General features: G+C 40.1%; 1 protein-coding gene across 11 annotated transcripts in view; it reads right to left on the reverse strand.

The window, feature by feature from the left end:
- The window catches only part of ELMO1 (engulfment and cell motility 1), a 309,392-nt gene that overhangs the window by 221,415 nt on the left and 64,468 nt on the right, over nucleotides 1-23,509 (reverse strand). For 8 of the 11 annotated variants that reach the window (XM_064506561.1, XM_064506560.1, XM_064506559.1 and 5 more), the window contains 2 exons: nucleotides 10,005-10,055; nucleotides 26-195 (listed from right to left, as the gene is read on the reverse strand). In XM_064506561.1, coding sequence (XP_064362631.1) covers nucleotides 26-195; nucleotides 10,005-10,055 — 221 coding nt within the window. Of the gene's footprint in view, nucleotides 1-25; nucleotides 196-10,004; nucleotides 10,056-15,274; nucleotides 15,628-16,246; nucleotides 16,549-23,509 lie in introns of those variants that run through there. The other 3 variants (XM_064506570.1, XM_064506567.1, XM_064506562.1) reach the window with 3 other exon arrangements.

Raw genomic sequence — 23,509 nt, forward strand, 5'->3', positions numbered from 1 at the left:
GTCACAGTTTAAGCAGAATACTTACTCTGTGCCACTTTCAACCATTTGCGTTAGGAGAGAAATACCATCTAGGTTTATAAATTCTTGGGCAAACGTAACATCCCGTGAGTAGTTGGCTAAGTCTTTCAGTGCTTCTAACTTTGCATCCATGCTAGAAGACTGGATCCTCTCGTGGAGCTGCTGTGCATTTTGAGCCTCAAAGAAAAACAAAACATACAAAACAAAAACAACAGAAGAGCTTTCGTTACAAAGGCAATAAACATTAGCCCAAGCAGGAGCAATAGCTATGTTTAATAACACATTTCCAAATAGTTTATAGTATAAAATTAACAACCAAGAAACTTAAAGAAACGGTCATACTTAACACTTGCATTCTCTAAAACACTTAAGTAGCTCACATACAGATTACTTTTATGTAAGTATATTAATCATGTATTACTCCATTGTTATTATACGTAACTATTTGGATTGATATCCCTTTGTGTCAGGCAAAACGCAAACATAACAAAAGACAGCCTTTGGCTTGAAGAGCTTGTGTCATATCAATAAAAGCAGAAATGAAAATAAAACAGATTGCCTCAGACACAATCGCACTATAATTACGCCAGCATTTTTTTCTGTCAGTGCTTACACTGCTTATGCACTTTTCATGACGTTTAACAAGTAAAACCATATATTGTCTTAATCAAGTTATATCAACAGAGTCTAACATCAGGCATTCTCTTCCTTCCTCCTCTTCCTCCAGCTCTTTCTTTCCATTTTTGTTCACAGTTCAATTCAAAAATTCATATACTCTCTACAAGGAGCATAAGCATGATTATTTTCCATAAACTATGATATTAACATATACATATTAGCTTAGTTCAATAACTGTATATGTTAGGCTATTTGGCCCATTAATGCTAAAAATATAGGATGAAACAGTGACATCTGAAATGAACACTGATGATAAAAAGCTAAAGAGATGTTTAAACTGCATATTAAATTGGCCTTCTGTTTAGCTGTACAAATACTTTAAAATACACCTCACACATTTTCGATTTGATGCTTTTACTTACCGCAACACAATATCCAAAGCTTCAGTTAATAACTAGCTAATACTTTTGTTAGCAAAAGAATCTTCCTTGCTATATGCAAATACTTGCAAAATTCAATTTCCTAAAATTCGTTTCTTGCCTGCACTGAATGAAAGGTGAATGAGAAGTTACGTGCCATTAGGAAACCAAATTAATGGTAAAGGCTGCTCAGAGTTACTTGCTCCGAGATCATGCTTTTTCTTTCTCAGCTAGAGAATAAGAAAGATAGAAGAAAAAGCTGTGCTGACAGACAATTCCTTTTCTATTCAATAATGAATATACTCTTTGCAGAGATGGTTGCCTCTTCACTTCAAGATCCTCAGACAGTAGACATTTTTAGTGGAAATGAGCATTTAAACAGGGAAGACAGGAAATAACAACACCATGTAGTTTGCATGATTTTGATTACCTCAGAAATATAATTAAGTGTTCCAATATCCTCTGAGATCAGCAAGGTTATTACTTCCCATTTTTACAGACAAAAACAAATATAGGTTGACACTCAGTTTGGCCAGAACTTATGTGGTGAGCAGGAGCAAGTGGAAGAAATTTCTTCTAGCTAATGTGGCTATGGTTAAAATCTTCAGGTAAGACATAGCATCAAAAAGAAACAGAATATTTTTTAGCCTCTGGGCTTACTATGCTTAAAGTACTTGGCGGTGTAGCCACAGCAGTTACATCTCTACAGAGAGGCACAATCCTGTCATCCAAAAGCTTTTTCTGCCACCATAAATTACCTATTCCATCAACTGGTTTGAGCTATAATGGGGAAACAATGCTTTATACATTCCCTCTTTAATGGCAATGTCTGTCTGAACGGTTACAAAAGAAAATTCTCTCAAACACAAATAGCATGATAGGCTAAATCATTTGTCAAAGCACAAGGAAGAAATAAAAATAGATCCCATTATCTTCCAACTTCCAGGATAACCACAAAATACTTCTTCCAACCCTCTCCTTCCTTCACCTGCTCTGGAGAAAGAAAAGTTTTAATAAAGTAGTAACATGGTCTATTCACCTATAAAAATTCAGAGCAGCCACTCTTACTACAAGAATCAGAAGTTCAACAGCCAACTTGTAGCTCACCAAGCAACCTCTTTTACAGAGCTGTTTCTTCTCAAACTCCACACTATCGTAACACAGGAAGATTCACTCATGCAAGGCATCCTCAAAACATTACTATTTCTCAGAAAACATGGAACACCTGAAATCCTGCCCAGGAATTCCTGAGTTTGTTTCTTAGAAGAAAAACATTCTGGAAAAACATCAATACTGCCAAGTCAGCTACGTTCCTCCGATTTCAGAAATGGCTGCACAAACCTAGTTTAAGTCCATTAAGATATCCTGATGTGTCCTCCTCCACCTGCTGCGGCTCTGGAAGATCACCACCCCCAGCCCATCCCTCACTGTCTGCCACTGTTCACCTACTGAAGGTGACAATCCTTTCAGCTCTCCATAGGCAGTAGGTCCTCTGAAGGCTCCTGCACTCGGTGAAAATGAGCCAAGGCAGCGGAGATGAACAAAATACCTGGTTCACTGATTGAGCAGTACTCACCTGAGCTGCTCAACCAGCAAATCTGAGGGGGTAAAGGTTGGGCTGCAGAGCTATGGCCAGATATATGGAGAAGATAATCTCATTATGTAGCCCAGTAGCGGAGAATTTGTGAGTGGAGCCAGAGGAACATCCTCCTGGGAACCAGTCCAGATTATATCTGATACTGCTGTGTAAACACTTCATCCACACACACATTAACAGCAGGTTATTATTGGTCAGGTTCATCCTTCTCTCTGGGAGAGATTGCTGCCTCCAGCACAGACACCTGGGGCTGGTGAACCACTTCTGCCATCTCAGATAGACTTCCAGTACCTATGAAAAGAACAAACTAATCCCACCTCCCAGAAAACTGAGAACCCCAACATAGGGACTTCCATTAACAGCTCACCTACAGTGCAGAACAGCAGCATGAGCAGGACCAACCTTTTAACAGATATATGTTATATCATATTTTGGCAAAAGCCAAATATGAAATCCTGATTTCTGTGAAGTCAGCTTTGCAACTAACAATGAGAAAACCAAACTGTAATCCTAAATCCATGACCACTGGCTCCCCTCTGTAGAGCACAAAAACTATAATGCAATGTCTCTGTGTTACGAAAGTGTTTCGACTCTATTTTGAACATAAAATAAAACTTAGTAGCATCCTAGGCATTGTCTGGCTATGCCAATGCTAATGCTCCATCAGCAAAGTGTCAGAAGACTGCAAGAAAAAAGAAATCATAGGGCTTAACTGGTCAGAAGCTCTACACAGCAGTACCTTATGTACATTAAATGAGTTTTGCAAGCCACTCCATCCAGTAAACCATGTTCCTTCTATTCTTGGAAGAAAAAAGAACTGATATTGGCAGAGCAGATCTTTATTAAAGGGGTAAACAAATATTTGTTTCAGCAAAAATACTGGTACATGTCTCATCAGAAACATGGCCAAAAGTAATGTTGCCTGTTGTCACAAGTGCCTGATGGGTGAAAATACTGCTTCAGTGAATACCATGCAGTCCTCACAAACCTCCTAGCCCCTGTTGCCATAGCACTCATACGTGCTTATGGAATGTACAGCTCACTTATGACTGCATTAAAAAATGAAACCCAGATGAAACATGCTCTGAGTGCTTACCAGGGAACTATTTTAATGATTTACAATCCATCAGTGGATGGACAGTAGAAAGCACAGCTCATTAAAGTAGCAGTGGAGCTAGCTGCCATGTCTCTGCTCTTATTAAAATATCATTCAGGTAAGAACAATAAATAAATATATAAAACCTTCCCAACGGAGAACCATTATGAGAGAATTAACAGAAACGTGGCTGTTCAAGTAAATGAAAGACAGCATTAATTGCTCTCAGGTTTAGAAAAGAAGGAAGACAGGGAAGCTTGTAAAATGTGTGCTGTCAAAGCCTGAGCATTTCAAAAGGCTGTCAAGAGGCATAAGCTGTGTGCATAGTCTTAAATGACTTGCTCCAAGGACAGCCAGAGAAGGCTACCCTTAAGCAGTGCTTAAAAGGAGGAGCAGCTTGATGAGATTGTCAGCTTAAAAAGAAAACTAATGACCCAAATCCAAGATGTGACTTGCTTACAGACTCAAATAGCCTTTTGGAGGTTAGGAATCCCAAGATCATCCTACAAGGGATTCTGCCGATGAACTCATCACTTCTTTGGCATTGAACACTTTGTGCATCAGACTTTGAAAACTACTTACTACACAGATGCACATAGGATTTCTGTACAGAATACAAAATACAGAGAACTGGCGCAGAAGGGAGGACATGGATTCCAAATGCTGTCAAATATTAATGTGCTACAGGAGAAATTAGGACTGTATTGATTTAAGTTGTCTGTAGCTGTTTTACCATTATGTGATCACAGTTTTATCCCTTATTCTCTACAAAAAGTAAATAAAATAAGAGTATTTTGGCTTGCCCTGTAGATAAGTTTGTCACATTGTTCCTCTTTCTGCTTGGAAAAAAAGGGCACACAGACCATCAGTTACTACCAATTTTGCACCAAATAAGTTCAGTTGTGTGGTTTAATTTAAATCAGTGTTGAAGCAAACTCACTTTATGAACTGCTGTGGTGGTTTAAAGTGTTACTTTCTCCTCACTTATTACTGCCACCTCACCTTCAACTCAGTGTACTTCAGAAAATAACGAAAGAGTGGATATGTTACATAATCATCATTACATGCAAACCAGGTTTAACAAACCCAGTCAGATCGAGTGGCATCTGATGCCAGCTAAGGAATGAGATTCAATTTTAATTAGCAAAGGCATTAAGATTTTTATAGTAATAGCAAGCACAATTTCTATATTTAAAACTCTACAAATAATAGACGAGAATCCTATGGAATCGCTATACCCAGTTATAGGGGTAGAAACAGAAGAACAGGGAAATGGTCACATTTGGAGACAGAAAATCAATGATAAGCATTACAGATGCTTGCACGGATGTATTATACACATGTACCTAAGAGTTTATGCAGTCAGTAGTCACTTACAAATATTTTCAAGAGGAGCACTGATTGTTTTTTTCCTCCCATTTCATTTGAAATAATGATTTTTTCTTACTATTCACAATATGACTTCAGAAATCTGTAAACGTGAGCTTAAACCTTTACCTATAAAAAATTAAAGCAACCTCCCTTCCCAAATCTTCCTCCTGTGTCATGCGCAAACACATATCAAATTCACTCACTGACTTCAATGATCTGTGCACCTGCTATAGGTTTTAATAACAACTAATTCACAATTACAAGATACATGTAATTACAACCATAGACTTAATCAGCACATATGTTTGCATTTATTGAGCTTTATGAAGATTAAGTCAGTTGAGCACAGATTTACGTAACCACAGACTGAAGATTCCAGACCAGACCCCCAAATTCTTACTTATTAAAGACAGAAGATTTAGATGCGCAAGTAGAGATGAGTTAAAAAACCCTACAATTCCTTTTACGTGTGATCTATAAGGACAGGCATGATGAAAAAAAGCTGTTCATGTATGTAAAAGCATCCAAGGAAAATACTATAGTGACTACCAGTGAACATCTCTATTTATATGAGTGATCATGCTAGAAAAGTTAATATCACTGTCTATAAACAATTTACAGGTTGAGAACTTAACCAATCTCCAGCCAGGAGACAAAAAATACTATGTTCATGCGACAAAAGCTAATGATCAGGCACCATAAATACCACGTTAGAAGAGGTTATCCATTGACTGAATATTTAAAGTGTATAGTTCATGAGCAAACCATGTTTTCCTAACTATGCAAAAAGCTACTTTTGAATAAACAGCTAGCGCTGCTCAGATGATCAATTCTGTTTGAAAACCATTAAATTAAGAAAAGAGATAGAGCCATCCCATCAGCTGAATCTTCCCAGTATTTTAGTAACTTCTCAAAATAATTAGTCATTAGAAGGAGGATTTGCAAGACCTGATCAAAAAAAATCTACAGCTGCATACAATAAAAGGTTCAGTTCTGCTTGCTGCATTGCAGGACCGAACTGTCCTTTTGGAATAGTCTCACACTCAGGACCAATTACAGCTCATTTATACACCTACCCACCAGCCACTGGAATATGGGTATCACAAAACAGACAGTAACAATTTGGCATTTCACACTCACATATGTTTTAAAAAAAAAAAAAAGTTGAAGAAGAAACGTATGAGTCCCTTCAGAAATGCAAATGGACAAAGGGGGAAAATAGGTCATGGAAAACAGTAAAAACACAATAGCACAAAGAATTGTTAAGAAAGATGATAGGAGAGTAAAAATAAATAAGGAAGATGATATGGAAGAAAAAGATAATATGAGAGAAATTCAATCTGTGTTCGAGTTACCTAGGAAACAGAGTGTCTGTGTGGAGAGTGGTTTATAGAGAAAAAAATAGCATTGTTTAGAAAAAAACAGCCTTTCAGAGAATCACACAAACTTTGCAAACAGACCTACGGAAACAAAGAGGCAGTTCAAATTCCCACCAGGCCTGACGACTGGCGTTTGTGAAGTTCTAACTCAAAGAAGTTTAAAATAGACAAGTTATAAATCTCCAAAGGCAAGCATTTATAATGAATTTAGCAGCGCACCACAACTGCAGTTCTGCTAATGCAATGTCACAATGATTGAGAGAAAAAAGGGCTCTATACACACACACAAAATCTAATTTTGAGATAAAAAAAGAGAAACTGTTTAACACTTAGATTTGAGTTAGATTTCTAATCCTAATTTAAAGGAGCAAATCCAAAAATGCTACCTGTCTTCTAGATGAAACTATTTTTCCTTTTAATCTTTAATAGTATCTGCTCTGGATACATGAGGAATATGAATGTTGAGGCTAATGACAACAGAACTCTAAAAGATCACATCTCATCCTTCTCAACCAATCTTCAGTGTTAAGATTCAGTTAAGATTAGAAAAGCGTTTCAGGTATATGCAATCTTCAGAATTGGTCAAAATTATCTCTCACTACCCCTCAAGGAAAAGTGTTTCCTCAAAAGGCTTTTTGAGTTCAGGACAGATTTTTCGCCCACAATAGGAAGGAAAGACTATGGTTATGGCAACTCTGGAATGACATGGCCACATCTCGAGGAAGTGTTCCAAAGCTCCAGACAACCTGCACATGGCTCTTCTTCCTTTCTTTCATTATTCCTCTCCCTCTTTTCTAATTTCCCTGCTTCTCCAAAGTGTTTTTGGTGTGATTTTCAATTTCTGGGGGAAGGAGGAGATAGTTTCACTTTTATCCTGATGCAGGACAGGAAAAGGAAAAAAAGGGGGGGGGGGGGAATTTCAGAATCTTAACATTTTCACAGGATGAGAAAAACATTTCCCACCCAGCTCAAGCAGCTAGGAAAGCATCTTCCCCATTTTGCAAGAATATATCACGCAGTCTGTTCTTCACATTATCTCCTCCAACTACTGTTGCTCTCAGACAGAATTTCAGAGGAAAAACGGAAACAGATGGCCGGTTAGCTTTTCAGGGTAAATGACAAGCCTTGTGTGGGTCACCAGCATGAAAACCACAGCTTGCAAGCCTTTAATCTGTCTATTTTAGGTATCTCTATGATGACCACTTCAACAGCACCTTAAAAGCAAAGATACTATTCTAGGGTGGGAACACCCAGAGCTTCATTTGATGTCTACAATTTGAAGAATACAAATATTTTAATCTGGCATAAAAACAATCCAGTCCTTTCAAACCTCCGCCCAGACTACTCCCCTGATTTTGGGGAAAAAATGACAAAAGGTTTTTTTGCTGTTGTTGTTGTTTTTAAAGTTTGACAGTAAGTACTGGTTTGTGGAGAAATAACAATATTGAAGACTAGAAAGTAGACTGGCCTTCTAGCTCATGACAGGATGGAAGAATAGGGCCTTTAGGAATAAATCCACAAATGTAGGCCAGAGTGATGCATAACCGGGTAATAATCTCATATCCTGAAAACCCCTGTCTTGGCTGGCTGAACATAAGGCAAAGGAACAGAAAAAGCAGAAGACTTGTACAAAAATCCTACCTTCCTACCCGTAGCTATTAGTAGGAAGTGTTGTAAATCCCAAGTTCATCTTTTCTTTGCGAGTCACATTTCCAATTCCACAAGTGATCATGAAGATACACAGACAGCCATTTCCACAGATCAGCCACAGCACAACCTCACTACAGTTTTGCATGGTGCAACCAGTTGCGGGTTTTGAGACAGGGAAGGATACCATGAGTCACTGCTGTGGTTACAGAAAAGAATGATGCAGCAAGCTTGGACCACGCTGCTTCTTGATGAACCACAGATGTTGTTTTGACTTCATGAGATCCCAAATTTGGGCAGTAGCTAGCCCTTTCTCAGTGGAGTGGATATTTGTTCTTAAGCAATCTCAAGGGTTAGAAAGAGCTGGTGCTGGGACTGTCCATTTCTGAGGAAGATCCACTAAACCGGTTTTAATTCACAGGGGAGTGGCTTCCCATGCACTAGGCTGTTCTGGTGACATACAGCAAGAGGCTCTGCAGTCGCACAGATTCTGACAGTGCCATGATCTTAAACAGCTGTTTACTGTTATGGCTGTAAATGTCTGTATATGACCACTGAAAAAAGATGATAAATGATAATGGGAAGTATCTCATCTTTCCCCAGTTGGTTACTACTTAGATGTGCTTTCTATTAAGAAGTTATACTCTTGTAGAATAATTCTGCAGACACAATCAAAAACAACGTATACATATGTTTTTATACTGACTTCTTCAACTTCTACTTACACATGAACCTGCTTACAAATTCAGCTACCTCCTAAGTCTGGCCTATGCTTTCATCAAGTTAAGCAGGCTGGGGAGGAGTGGGAATGCATTCCATGTCTGGAGGACCTGGAAAATTAGTAGCATCATACGCTTCTTGCTTCTTTACTTTGAGGCTAGGGTCTACTAGCTGAATAGTGATCCATCCAAAATGGATCTGTGGTCTCTGTGCAGCTTTTAGGTAGACGAATTTCCACATTCATGGCAGTAACTGAAGCACACTTTTGGCAGGTTCAGCAGAAGCCAAAAGTTAAACCACCCCAGCTCTGCCTGTTCAAGTGAGTGGCAAAATAACAAAGACAAAATTTGCCCATAAGAATGCTTTGAATCTGCAGAGGCTAAAACATCACCATACAGAAGCAAACCATTTTAATGACATGCTACATTCATGAGTAAGGAAGTGTGATCGCTGCTGCCCAAGACATATGTCTTCTGGGGTTAATAAAGGCTTTCAGCACATGGTAATAGCACTGCTCAACTCAGCAGGAGAACAGGCCATTACAAGGCAACCAGTGACTCTGCCATGCTTCTTCAGGAGTTGTCAGGGAGGTAGCATTGAAAAAACATGAAACAAAATAAAAACAGCAAAAGCTCAACATCACATCTGCTGCTCACTCAGCAGAAGCCTAGACAGGAGGAAAGCTCTGACCTGAGCTGCCCAGAAGAGCTCTCCCTTATTCAACCACCAGCCCCTTCTCCCAACTCTGAGCTAGGGGCAGGAAAGGACCACATGAGTGAGGCTGCAATGCCAGCAGGTAAGCAGAGGTACCTTGGACACAAAAGCTATCTCCAGTGGGAGAGATGTGAGAGATGGAAAAACACCCAGCTGTGCCAGCCCCACCATGAAATTTCACTCGGAGACTCCATTCCTGCCCCTGTAACTCAAAAAAAGGGATCAACACATACATCAACACAGTCATCTTGTGACTGCACTATCATCCTCCTTTCCAGCAAGACTGTGGGATACAACATGGCTACAGCTAAGAACAAAATCAACAACAAAAACAAGCCCTGCCCACATCACTCCATTGCAATTCTACTAATCAAATCTTTACTTTTCACTTTGCAAAGGAAGAGATGAACAGAAAGGTAACTCACTGGAGACGTTGTTAATCGCAGGATTGCACCATTCTTTATCTCATTACGATTCTGAAAGAGAAAAATCCAAAAGGTTTTCTTTAAGACTCAGACACAAAACAGGCATTGAACAGAACCCATACTAAACCAGCAGCAGTGCTTCCCCTTGCCTCTGTGCAAAAGCTTCTGCCTTTCCACACGCAGGCTAACATGTATACAACATTTTCCCCATTTAGGCATGCTAACACTGGCCTCAAGCAATAGGTGGCTCTTCACATGGTATTTAACAGATCTGAACCATTGCAAGAATTACTTCATATTTTTCAAAGTTCAGCTTCCATTGGCAACTTCTGAGTATTTCTTTGAAATATCCTATGTAACAGACGAGCAACTGGCCATGATGTCTGGCTCCGATTTTGTGCTACGTAGTTGAGGAGTTCGTAAGTTTGCTGAAACCTGTCATTAAACATCTGCAGCATTTAAATTTTATCCCACTGGCTCTCCATTTTCTATAACAAGAACATGCCGACTTAAACCACTGGAACCAGCCACTGAGCTCTGCCACTGCGACTCTGCAAAGTCAAAAAGCACTGCTGTTAAGCGCTAAGTAAAATTCAAACATGCCCTAAGTTATTCTCCTTACCCTGCTGGCAGAAGGAGGAGGCATTAAACATTTTCTTCTGGTTAAGCTCGCATAAGATGTTCAATTAAACTAAGGCTATGGGCAGATGAAAAAGCTACCGTGGTGTAAGCCATGGTGGGCACTTACAGCGCACTTACAACCTTGTGGTCAGCGCCCATGCGCAGGGTCTTACCCTGTGGTTAGCGCAGCAGAGCTTCCCCCTCTTAGAGCGAGCTGCCTCACGCTCCCCACAGGACCACACATCCTCAGCGCAATGCACACTCGCACCTTAGCTTATGGCTCAGCAGCTTGTTCACGGGCCCATATCCTAATACCTCAGAGGAATCTGAAGAATCCATAATAGTCTGAGAGATGAGAGTTAAATCAAGTGTTTTAAACGAAAAATCTTCTTTCCTGGTAAAGCGGCTCTAAAGACCACGCTGCAGGCTTTCTGCAGACTGACATGTGGCCAAACAAATCAGCCTGCATTTCTTTTTGGGCAATTCTTCCCAGTTTCCTTTCATCCTTCCTGCTCCCAATCAGATACATCTCAAATCCAAGATGCTAAAAACAGGATGAGTCCTGCTTGAAACCAGGTCAAGCAGTCCCAAAATAAAACCCATTACATTGTCTCTTTCCCGGTACCCAAGTCCTCCCTAAGATTGGTTCTCACTATCCTCAAGATCACTCTCCACCCACAAACACTCCTTCACTTTCACTGAAATAATTAAGCTGTCAGACAACACAGGATGTACAAGAGACTTTTTTTTTTCTTTCTCTCTCTCTTTTTTTTTCTTTTTCTTTACAGAGCTTTGCTTAAATATGCAAGCAAGCGTATCAGCCCTCAGCAGCCCCCTCCCGGCCGTGCTACTGCCTGCCTGCCAGAACACCACATCTAAGGCACCCACGTGAAGCAGCCGTAGTGCATCTGTGCAGTTTAATTTTAACCAGCATTGAAACAAACTCACTTTACAAACAGCTGTGGGGGCTTAAACTGTTATCACCTCCTGGGTGTGTGGAGCTGAATGAAAGTAATTGCTTCAGGACAGTCACACAGCTTTGGTTAAATCTACCTCCATGAAGAGTTGGAAGTAAGCCACTGGATCTGTGTTGTGTTAGGCCAGAGTATGCATGTGCACGCATGCACACACGTACACACACATGCATGAGCACACACACGCACACACGTCCATCAGCTGGAAGGCAGCAAATCCCAGCATGCAACAACATTAAAAACAGGTAAGGAGTCAGACAACACAAATTGTTCAAAGTGTATCCAAAAGTGAAAGCCAGATGACACTCTGGAAAAGCCTGGAGCTAAGATAAATAAACCATTCTTAAATATAAATAAGAGCACTCACACCAGTTTATTTTTCAACAGCATAACTTTAATGAGTTTAAAAGCAGCTCAGTTTCTCATACATTTCTTGCACTAACTAGCATGAACTACCAAATCAGTTACAAATGAGTCTGTGGTTTAACAAGTTAACTCACTTCATCTGGGCCACAGTAAGCATCTCTCTTAAGCATCTCTCACAGCAAGCAAACACTCTTAGTCCACTGCAAACACAAGGTACTCAGCTTTCTGTAAGGAGGCTACGCTAAATGCTGTGGTCTCAGGAGACAGGAGGAGTTTACTGAACAGCCCTAGCTGGGGTGGGGTTCCCTGCTTGGAGCAGCCCCGACACTTAGCAGATGTGTCCATGGGTCCGTCTCACTAAGTAACCTGGCAGAAAACAGCACTGCCAAGAACAGAGGGGAGAGTTTTCTGGTGGGTTAGTATACAGAAACAAGCTCTGCAAGGGTTCAGCCCCAGAGCTAACACAAGACAGACTGTGAAACCACACAGCTGGTAGCAAGGTAGGGATGGGGGAGACAAGAAACAAGGGAAGCATAAGGAAGAATTACACCTCCCCCTTTTTGGTGGCAGCAAGCTGTCCACCACAGCCAAAGTTACATTATCTTACAGTTGCTTAGGCTGAAAGCATATTCCACAGCTTATTCAACTATAATAGGTTTGTCACAAGTTGAAGCCCCAACCCATAAAAAGTTGGACTTAACCTGAAATAATCTCTACAGTCAAGCATGCAGGCTAAAAACAAATCTCTAATGATGCAAGAACACATTTTGCTTGTGCATAGGCTGAATCCACAGCCAGGCTAGCAAGTGGAAAATACCTGTTAAATAAATATGCTATTCCTCTGTAGTCAGAGGACTTTAAAAACAAGGGGGAAGGGAGAAGCTGATAACATTTTTTCTAGTTTTAGAAACCTTGCTGAAGTTCAGACACTACATACAGATAAACAACAAAAGCATTCTCCAGAGTGACTGTATGTCATCAGGTTACACAGAAAATAGCAGAGCGAAACAAGCTACGTAGTACACAAAAGCATCGCTGGCGGTTTTGTCTGGGATCTTTCTGCTCATTTACCAAAAAGAGTCTGAGACACCAAAGCTTTCAAACCCAAAGCTCCAACACATGTCAGAGCCCACAGCACATGGAAAGCCAAGACTTTTCTCTCTCTAATCACGCCTGGCTCAGAGCAAAGCGCGTAACACAAGTCTGCCCGATACTGTAAATTTAATCACTGCTATCAAGAGACACAGACAGCTAGTCTTCAAATCCTGGTTTAGACAAAGGCTTAAGGAAAACTGCCCATGCCTTTTACCTGAAAGTATTCAAAGCATCAAGTTTCTAACACAGCAGGCTAACCAAAACTTTAAAAGGGTTAGCTGTTCTCCAATCAAAAATCCAATTTTGTTTATCCACTCTAAATAATGACTTAAGCACCTACCAAGAAACAGCCTGTAAGCATACAATTAAGCCAAGAGGATTTCCCACATTAACTGTGAGATGCAGTATTCAGCATGCCAGTTAATTTCAATTGCAACATTTATACACAGTTAATCTCCTTAGTATTAGGGACCGTGTCCTGGGGAGTTCTCTCCTAGGATAACAGAATGTTGTTCCAACAAAACAGCCTGCCTTTAGCATTCATACTCTTAAGCACCACTGTTATTCGGGACAGGGTGCACCACCCCCTAAGATGGAAAAGAAAAAAAAACAAAAAAACAAAAAACTCTCTCTTCCTCCAAGACATTCCTGATCTATTTCTCACATGTATATTAGGTATGCAGGTATTGCTCATGCTGTTGACCTGGATTACGAAAGCTTATTCCTGGACAGAGAGGAAACTACTTAAACAGCACTATCCAAAATACAGACCTCCTCAAGAAACTCTGTGACAGATAAATAGATTCTTTATAAATGCCACTTGGGAATAAGACAGCAGTTGCATTATGGATACAAATAAGCCCCAGTTGCAATATTATATCCAACAAGAGTCTACACTCACAAGATGATTTTGTTCTAACTGAATATGCAGTATTTCCAAGCATCCTGCTCCTGTGTGACACCTTCCAAGCTGAGTTTTCACCAGACACACAAATACCATTGTGAAAACACAAACAACAAAACAATGCAAGTAGTAGAAAATATCTAGGACTGTTTGCTTCATGTTGCCATCATAAGGCTCTCTGCCTCCCAACTCCACCAGCTGGAGCTCCATGAACCTATGTTATCTGCCACTAGGTCTGTTCCTTCTTGAAGCTTTGCCTTTATCGTGCCACAGCGTACTTTGCCCAAAACACACAAACGAGACTTGCACAGAGGAAGCCATTTAAAAAGCAGGCCCAGAGCATTAAGTGTCTCCCAAACCATGGAGAGGGACAAAGGTATGTGCATTTGCCTTCAAAAGATCCTATCAAAACAGCCAAGCCAGTTATTCAGAACTTTGCTGGAGAGACACTCAGGAAAACTATCCAAGCAAGATTAAAGTTTATTTTGTCATGTATTTGTCCTATCATTTTAATAATCTGTTATACCCAGCAAAATGCCTCATGACTCAGTTTGCTGCAACTGGTTGGGATGGAATGTTTTCCTAACATATTTGAGGAAGACCTAGAAGCATCAGGTCTTGTGGTTATAGCTCACTCAGCGCTTATTTTTTTTAGCCTTGTCCAGGCATTTTTCTTCATAGACCTCTCTAACCTGGCCAAAGAATAACAGCTAAGAAATTCAAAAATCTTTACACATTTACATTCCAAAGTAACTGATTCTTCCCTATTTCCATATTATTATTATTTTATTACATCTTCCTCCAAGTTGACACAACAAAAAATTAGAGCTCTGAAATACATTTTAAGTTCACAACTCCGTAACATTTTCACCAAAGTGAGTTTGGGCAAACAGTAAATAAGGATAGAGAGATAGATGGTAGAGTTAATTTTTAAGTTACAACTCAGGAAAGATGTGGAGTCCTTGTTGACAGGTCTGTCTTAAATCACTGACTAAATGTGCTGCAGCAGTCAGAAAACATTGGGCATCATCAGAACCAAGACTGTGAACTAGGCAGAGGGCATAATTCTGGCACCATAGAAAAAACTTAATGCACCCACATGCAGGGTACTGTGCGCAGTTCTGATATTCATCTTATACAGACACAGAATCAGAGAATCTCAGAGAAGGGCAAGTGAAATGATCAAGGGGAATGAGCTGCTGTCTTACAAGGCAAGGACTCTTCAGTTTGGACAGAAAAAGGTCAAGAGGAATTATGATCAAAGTTTACAAAACCATGAAAGCAGTGGTCAAGCTGAATACAAAACTTACCAAATTCTGCAAAATGAAAACTGGGGGTACTTGATGAAAGCAGTAAGAGATCAGTTTAAAACAGATAAAGAATACATCTCTTCATTCAGCAGGCAGTGAACTTCTTGAGCTTGCTGCCACAGGACGTTGTGAAGACAGGCAGTTTCAGCAGGTTCAAAGAAAGATTAAAAAACACACGGCCCATATACGCGTACTAAAGGGACTAAGTGCAGATGTAACCTCTAACATCTGCAGTATAAGTATGAATGCTGAGGAAATATGAAGGGAGCAGATCACAGAAAGCAACTAGGTTCACAACCTTAACTCACATCCTGCTACTGGCATGGTTAGAGACAGGATATGAGGTTAGATATACCATTGGAGTGACTCAATAGGGAATTTAAGTCCATTTTTAGTCACCGAAAGCTTTAATAAGGTGAGAGTTAAGACAGACGGGCATAATTATTGACATTCTTTTTCTTGGGATGATAGGACTGTATAGTTTTAGAAAAAAATACCAGGGTAGTTAATCTTGTGATAAAATTCCGTTTCTGGGGAGTTGTTGGAAACAGGGAGACTTTCCTATAATTTTTTACATTAGAATTTGAGAACAGCACTTCCCATGAAAAAGCGCTGGTAGTTTGGCTAACAATCCTAAGAAGAGGAAGGTTTTCTGCATGCTATTTACCTGCCCCTACTCAAGGATCATAGAAGCTAGCATAAATAAACCAAGTTACACCAGTGGTGTGGTTTCAGGCTATGCATAAACTAGTGAAACTAAATGGCCACAAAGGGGCAGTTCCACACATACCATCTAGCATGTGTGCTCCCAACACTTCCCCTACATTCGATCTACCAACATACAGCAGCACAGTCAACAAGCAAATCTTTAAAAAGTTACCTCTCTTCCTCCCTCCTCCATTCACCAAAAAAAGGAGGGGAAAAAATATCCAGAGTTGGTTCAAGTCATGATTCTGATACAAGACAACTCACCTTGCTGTACAGTCTCTAGGATGCTCGAGGAGGAAAAGGAAGCAAGCCAGGGAGGGGAAAATTAGAGCTTGACCACCTCTGTCTTCAGCAATCCACAATTATATGAGGTTGGATGCCAATGAAACTGGCCTAAGAAAACTAGAATCTAAGGGAATGTCCATACTTTGCATCATTTACTCATCGTCAGGTGGAATGACCTATACAAAGACAATGTCATCAGATATCACTTCCTCTGCAGAGCAGCAGTGGTATTTTACTGTGGGCAGACATCCTTCTTCTGATGCATTAAAAAAAGTTACACACGGGTTATTTTTAATCTGGATCAGTTCCCTAACCCAAGTTACCACATAGCCGCACAGAGAGTTGTACCAATAACATGGAAGGGGTGGGCAGGCAATGAGCAACCCCATCGTCCTCCAGTAAGCTGGAACGTAAGAGCAGCACCCTCCAAAATAAACATTAGGAAGTGACAAGCTTAGCTGGGCATGTACTATTGTTGCTGAGATCATGTGGGGAAATTAGAACGGGGAACTGATAGGAATGTAAAAAAACAAAAACCAAAGCAAACAAACACACCACCCCAAATGAGAAAAGGATTTCAGTTGAAGTTAACTCTCCAATGCAATTCACCCAGCACTCTCGCCTGCAGCACAGCTGAAGGTCACTGTAGGGGCAGTAGCTCCTTAAGCAGACCCTCCTGCCAAAAAGTATCTGAAGACCCAATCCAAACCTATGGTTCATGGTCATCTTTGCCAGACCAAAGCATAGGTTGCTACCGTAAAGGGGAGTTCTGCTTTTCAGTCTCTTGCTCATTCCTACCATTGTTTCTGTGTGGCATAAATAACTGTTTAACTACTTGATGAATCCATGATGGGACTAACTCAGCTGAAAATTCATCATTTTGTTTTTTGCCCAGTTTGTAAAGGAAAAGACAGGAATAACTGGTATGGTTCAAGCAGGAAAAAGGGCCATCCCATTTTGCAAGACTGAATGTGAAACCATATTCACAATAACATTGTTTCAAGTGAAGCCTGCAGGTGCTTGGGTCACTTGAAATGACTTTTCTTCTGTGATGGTTTCTTCTGTGACAGCTGGGCAGGTAGGATGGGCTTGAACGTAACCTGGTATCATTCACAGAGTTGCATTACTTAAATTATAGCAATTAACAAAAAACAACATCTCAACATGCTTCCAAAGGAACCGGTGCACTTTTAAAAGCAATGGTAACACAACTCATGCGCATGTACTCCTCTCACATATACATCCCACTCTTATTCCCTTGCGTTTGCCCTGCCTCTCTCACACAGACTAGACAGTAGGTAAAACATCCCTTCTCCATTTGTGACTGCAATCAACAGACTTTGCCAACAAGTTTATTCCACATCAGCCTAAGACAGTTTCACGTGCAACTGAGGAACATAACAGCTCACGGCTGCTAAAAGGGCAAGTTTCATTCCTCTTCTCTCCCTCTAACATTTTCCTTCTTCCCAGCCCATTCCTGGCCATCATTCAAGGATCCTGCTCCTCCCTCACATCAGATCTGGCTTTTGTCAGACCCTTCATTGAGACAATTCGACCAATTAAAATGGCATAAAATGATCCCCTCTCCCTCTGCCACCACCAAAATGTTCAAAAATACACTGCAGCCAGCACAAGTGATGTGACAGGATCTTATGGGGAAGGGGAGAAGAAATCAGGGCTGTTCCCTTTCAGCAGTGAGCCAAGATGTTTGTTCACTAAATCGTGTGAAACCCTAAGTAGGACATTCTTAAAGTATAAAGTGGATTTAAAGAGCATTTTTCTGTCAGCCAGATTTGATGCAGATTATTTGCTATCAGTTGAACTCACAGTGTTTGTGGCATACCATACCTACATTTGAGTGCTGTAACAGAAAGAAAAACATTTAAAGAGAGCCTTCCCTCTCTAGTTGGTTACTTACATGGAAGAATTACAAACTAAATACAGGAAAATAAATGTATATACAGCTTGAAAAACACAGCTGACCCATCTCATCAGCCTTGCTGTGGAATTAAGGAATTAAACAGAAGATATTATCATACCAAATATTTAAAAAGGACGTAAACAGAAGAGAAACCAAGCTGTTCATGGAGGTGCCAGAAAATGTAACAGGTTGCCAAGACAGAATGGTTTTCTTCGGAAAATTTCGTATGAACCTAAACACAAATCCTAAGAACTTGGACTAATTTACCAAGAAAAGGCTGAAAACTGATTTAGTGCACAGATAATCAATTTTTCACGCATGTCCACTGGAGAAACATATTAATGTCAGCTAGTTTTTACTAGAGCCCACTAGGTAGCAATACTAGCATTCATCAGGCAAGCAGGAGCATGGCCGCTCTGACACCACATGCAGCCTTTACTGCTGAGAATCTCTGCAGGGCTGTGCAGACACCCCCCAAAAATGGTAAGAAGTTTAGGAATACGAGGGGGATACCACTTGTCAGATAGATGGTGGGAGAATGGGAAGGCTGGTCATAATTTGGTTCAGATTTCAGTCCAAATACAGATTGAAATCTGCCATTTATGAAGTATTACTAGCAAGTATATTGTAAGGAGTAATGCAGAGAAAAGGAACAGATCACCGAAATGCACTACTCCCAACTTTCATGCTACCACCTATTCTCAGCTGCTAAGGTGCAGCCAGGTCCTTCAGTGAATCAGAAACCTTCCTTATGCAGAATGTTCACTTCCAACTCACTGAAATTCAATCAGTCAGTGAAAACAGATGAATACTAAAAGTGTGAAAGAAAAAAATTCCAGAAGACCCCAATCCTACAAGTGGTTCACTTCTTGTCCTGTCACTGGCATACACACCCACACACGGAGCATATAATGGCACGGTGGAATTTCACATGAATATACAATTACAGGTTGTATTCAGCAAAAAATAGGTCAGAAGCAAAAGCACCTTTCAGAAAGAACAAACACCAGTGACTCTACCCAGGCTCAAGGGGAAGGCAGAAGGACATCCCATCTGCAAACACAGTGAACAGTTAAGTAATGGGAATAAAAGCAAGGTGGGGGCAGCTCCATTTGCAAAACAGTACGAAATTCTCTCCAAATACATGGAGGGAACTCAGTGTCTCTTCTCTTCCATTTTGTGCACTAAACACATAAGAATGAAAGGGAAATGTGGGTGGCAGGAAAGAAGGAATAAATGCAAGGAGTCTTCAGAGCCATCATATAAAAAACTGAAGACAATGAAATTGCAACTGAATAAAAACGGACTACAGTCAATAAATGGATGAATGAAATGTCCTTGCATTCCATAGACAATATAAGAAATGGCACTAGTACCATTACTGTGTGCTGAACATAGCTTGCAGCTGGCTCACAAAGTCCCTCGGCAAGGGCAAACTAAACATTTATTCCCGATAGCTGCTCTGATGCAAGGTTAAGAGTCACCGCATCCTGGGTCCAGCACAGAAGCCAGCTCAAATACTGTTCTCTCCCACCCCTCTCTGCTGCAGCCCCCCGCACTACACTTTATCACGCCTTCAGATGTGACAAAAGAACATTTCTGAGGCTGTGCTGTAACCTGAACAGTTGCAATGCTCCAGCTCTCTTTCTTTCACCATCTTTTTGCTTTAGGAGACCAACTCTGAGCTAATAACAAGCCCTCCCAGACCCAGACACCATGGTGGGCAGTGCGGACACACACAAATGGATCTGCAGGAGCCAGATTATGCAGCACCAGCACAGAGATATCCAAGCTGTAGTCATCACCTCAGGAGCACAATACAGCACATATAATTGTATAGCCATTTTTTGAGCCATTTTCTGTCCTAAACTTGCACTTGTCCAGGCTGTAGGCTTCCTAAGTTATCATACCTGATGTACACAAGCGTCTATTCAGCTACAACCTGAGTCGAGTGAGGCAGAGATGATTTTTTTGGTCTCTGTCATACAGTACCTCATACGATGAGATCCTCACTGAGGAGTCAGGCTTTTACATACTTCACCTAGCAAGAAATACCTCTTCGCTATAACTAAGGCCTTTAAAAAGATAAGCATAATAATGTAATAAAAATCAAAGACATTATGATTTTTAAAACACAGGCTAGTCTTAAGCTTAGGTACTATGCCTAGTTAGTTTCTTTAACTTTTTCTTCTTCTATTTCTCCCCTTTTTAAAAACAACTGTCGACATACGTAATTACAAATTTCCACTGCATATGGGCACAGATATAGTCAAACAACCTGAGATGCAGCAGTCCGGAGTGCATCTCCTGTGATGAGTCCCATATCTCTAGTAGGAACGCTGGCTGACTCAAGACTCATTAGAAGACTGCCCTTAGACTGTCTGAAGGAGTTACTGCTACTCCTGTAGAGGCATTTTTCCAAATACTACAGCCAGACAAAAAAATGTAGAGACAGATCGGCTTGGGCGTTATTTTTATTTATTTATTTATGGTATCATCAGGAAATATAGGTCAGCTACAAAAGATAAGAGTTCTGCATATGACAACCAAAACACAGATGCGCTGTTTGCCACCCAAAAATGAAAATATAATTGTAAGCCATGTGTTGACAGTCTCACATTTGTAACATTTTCACATCAAAGTTTCTTTACTAGCTACAGAATTTCATTAATTGCTTTTCTTTCTAGTAAACATAGCCATGTTTTTAACAGGCATCTGTACCTGGAAGGCCAGAAATCAGCAAGCACCCAGGATACATCTTTGAGAGGACTGAAAAGTATTCACTTACTAGGAGCTGTCACTGTAGCAAAAGGGCTCTGCTCATCTCCTAGTAAGAGGCAGATTAAAACAACATGCACTTTAACAATCTAATCATTAGTGTTCTGGCTTTACTGAAGTGCATGAGTTTGTCCTCATCACTGGTATTTTCATGCTTTAATTCAGGAAGCAACAACATCTTAATACACAAGTGAAGGAGCACATGTAGAAGGGGTGATGACCTATACAGGCCTCTCTTTATAGCCTCCATTCAACAAGCAGTGATAGACCGTGAACAACATCTAATAAAAGTCACAGACATCTGAGTAATAGTGATGGCATTTAGAACTCTCCTCTTATTTATGTGACTCAGACTCAGACACTCTACATATTTTCAGCAGGGAATAAACAAACTCAAAGTCCTCTCCGCTGTACAATCCAAAATGTTCTAGACCACCATCCTTTTTCCACCCTTATTATAAACCAAAGGCAGCCAAAAGTCATCATGCTTCCTTTCAAGCAGAGCAGTGATTATCCATTTTCTCCAGAACTGCGGGGTCCTACTCATCAAAGGTGGAGGCAAAGCCTGAAAGGCTCCTCCAGTTGTACCCAGACACATTCCTTCAACAAGCCAGAATATTTGCTCAACACTGGATTCTTGGAAACATTCACTGGACAATTTGAGTTTAAATGCCAACAGACAAGTTCGATTGTGTCTAGCTTGTTGGAAAATGTTGTGTCACAATTCAGGGCAATTAGCAAAGCAGTCTCACTCTTTAAATTTGGGTGGAGGAAAAACACAGCAGCCAATAATTACTTCAACAGCTTCCCTTTTGAAGTGTCTGACAACTGAAACTTGAAAAGAAAGAAGGAAAAAACACAATGGAAAAAGGGAGATCCTGAAAGAAATTATGACACAGAGAATTGTCTAGGTTGACAAATAGTTAAATGAAAAACTGAAACTGGCCTGTCAGGGGGGAAAAAAAAAAAAAAAAAAAAAAAAAAAGAGCAACAGTATTTTATGAGCAACCACTCTAGCTGTCTTGCTAAATTTAGTCTTTCTAAATGCTTAACTATGTCTAAGCTCCCCTTATTTTGGAGGTGAGGGTAAGAATTACAGCAAGAGAAAAGTTAGTTCATGTCTCAGATGCATTTTGGTTTTTAAACAACTAAACAACTTCTAAACAACTGTTTTAAAACAAAACAAAATAAAAAAACACACAACGCACATACACAAAAACGCTCTTCAGCTTAAGAGCAAGCCAAAACTAAACTGGTATCAACAAGACAGTAACAAGAGGCATCTATTTCTGGGCAGCTAACTTCAGTCCTATTTAGCTTAAAATCCACTGCAGTCAGGGAATCTTCATGCTGATTTCAGCAGGTTTTGAATCATGCTTTTTTGTTGATTACAAACATACCTCTGCACCACTAACTCATACAGCCTTCCAAACAAATTAATCTTTGTTGTAGTTTCAGTGATTCTAGCAGTAACGCCAGGAATGAATGTATTTCTTGGTCTTATTCAGATGAGCATGTCCCATTTATTTAGACTATACATTCCATTTTTATTACAGCTACAGCCTTTTCATTACTTTCTGTGCTGAAATCATTGCATCACTTCGTGAAGCACAACTGCCAATGCTATCTGGGGACGAAAAAAATATAAACCAGCATAACATACACAACTGCAGAAGGATAAGACAGCAGGAAGGATGGAATAGCAAACATTATGCAGTCCTTGAAACTTCTTTCTGCTTGATCAGCCAAAGCAGGAAGCAATAGTGCACTGCAGTTCTCTTCAAACATCCATGAGCCCTTCATGTTTTACATATTTTAATTTCCTGTACACCACTTTTCAGTAGAGTATTAAACAAGCACAAATACCAGAGCTGAAGGGCTGAATGTCTGAAATCTGATCAAACTTCATAGACATGAAGGCCTTGGCACATTCAAACTTTTGTTTTGCCTTTCAGAACAAAACAAAATACTCTTTCAAAGTCATTAAACTAATGTTAAAAAAAAGAAGCCAAACAAGTCATTGATAAGAACCAGACTTTTCTTAACCTCAGCATTGCTAAATTCTTCGCACTCGCTGATGTTAAACATTAAAGATCTATAAGCCTACTGAAGCCCAAGATCTACTGCCATTATGCAATATAATGGAAAATTCAATTTAAAATTTTGCCTCACACTCTTCAACATTTAGTTTTTACCAGTTCCCAGGTCCCCTGTACTTACTGTTTCATCAGCATCACATTACAAAAATATGAAGTATTTTCCACATGTTGTAATACAAGTCAGAGTTAACTGAGAGATAATATTACTTGTACTTTTAATTAAATTTGGCTCCAGTCCTAAAGATCAAGAATGAGTATCTGCACTACAATACTTTAGGTTAGCCCATTCAGGATAACAGTAACACTAGAACTTTTAATTCCATGTAAAAATCTTAAATCATACTATGAAAAAATATATCAGCAGTATAGTTAAACCTAACCACAGCTCAATGGCAGACCTGTAGGAACAGCATTATTGCTATGATTAATAAAGAAACAGAGAGT

The sequence above is a fragment of the Dromaius novaehollandiae genome, chromosome 2, assembly GCF_036370855.1.
Source record: "Dromaius novaehollandiae isolate bDroNov1 chromosome 2, bDroNov1.hap1, whole genome shotgun sequence".
Classification (NCBI taxonomy): domain Eukaryota; kingdom Metazoa; phylum Chordata; class Aves; order Casuariiformes; family Dromaiidae; genus Dromaius; species Dromaius novaehollandiae.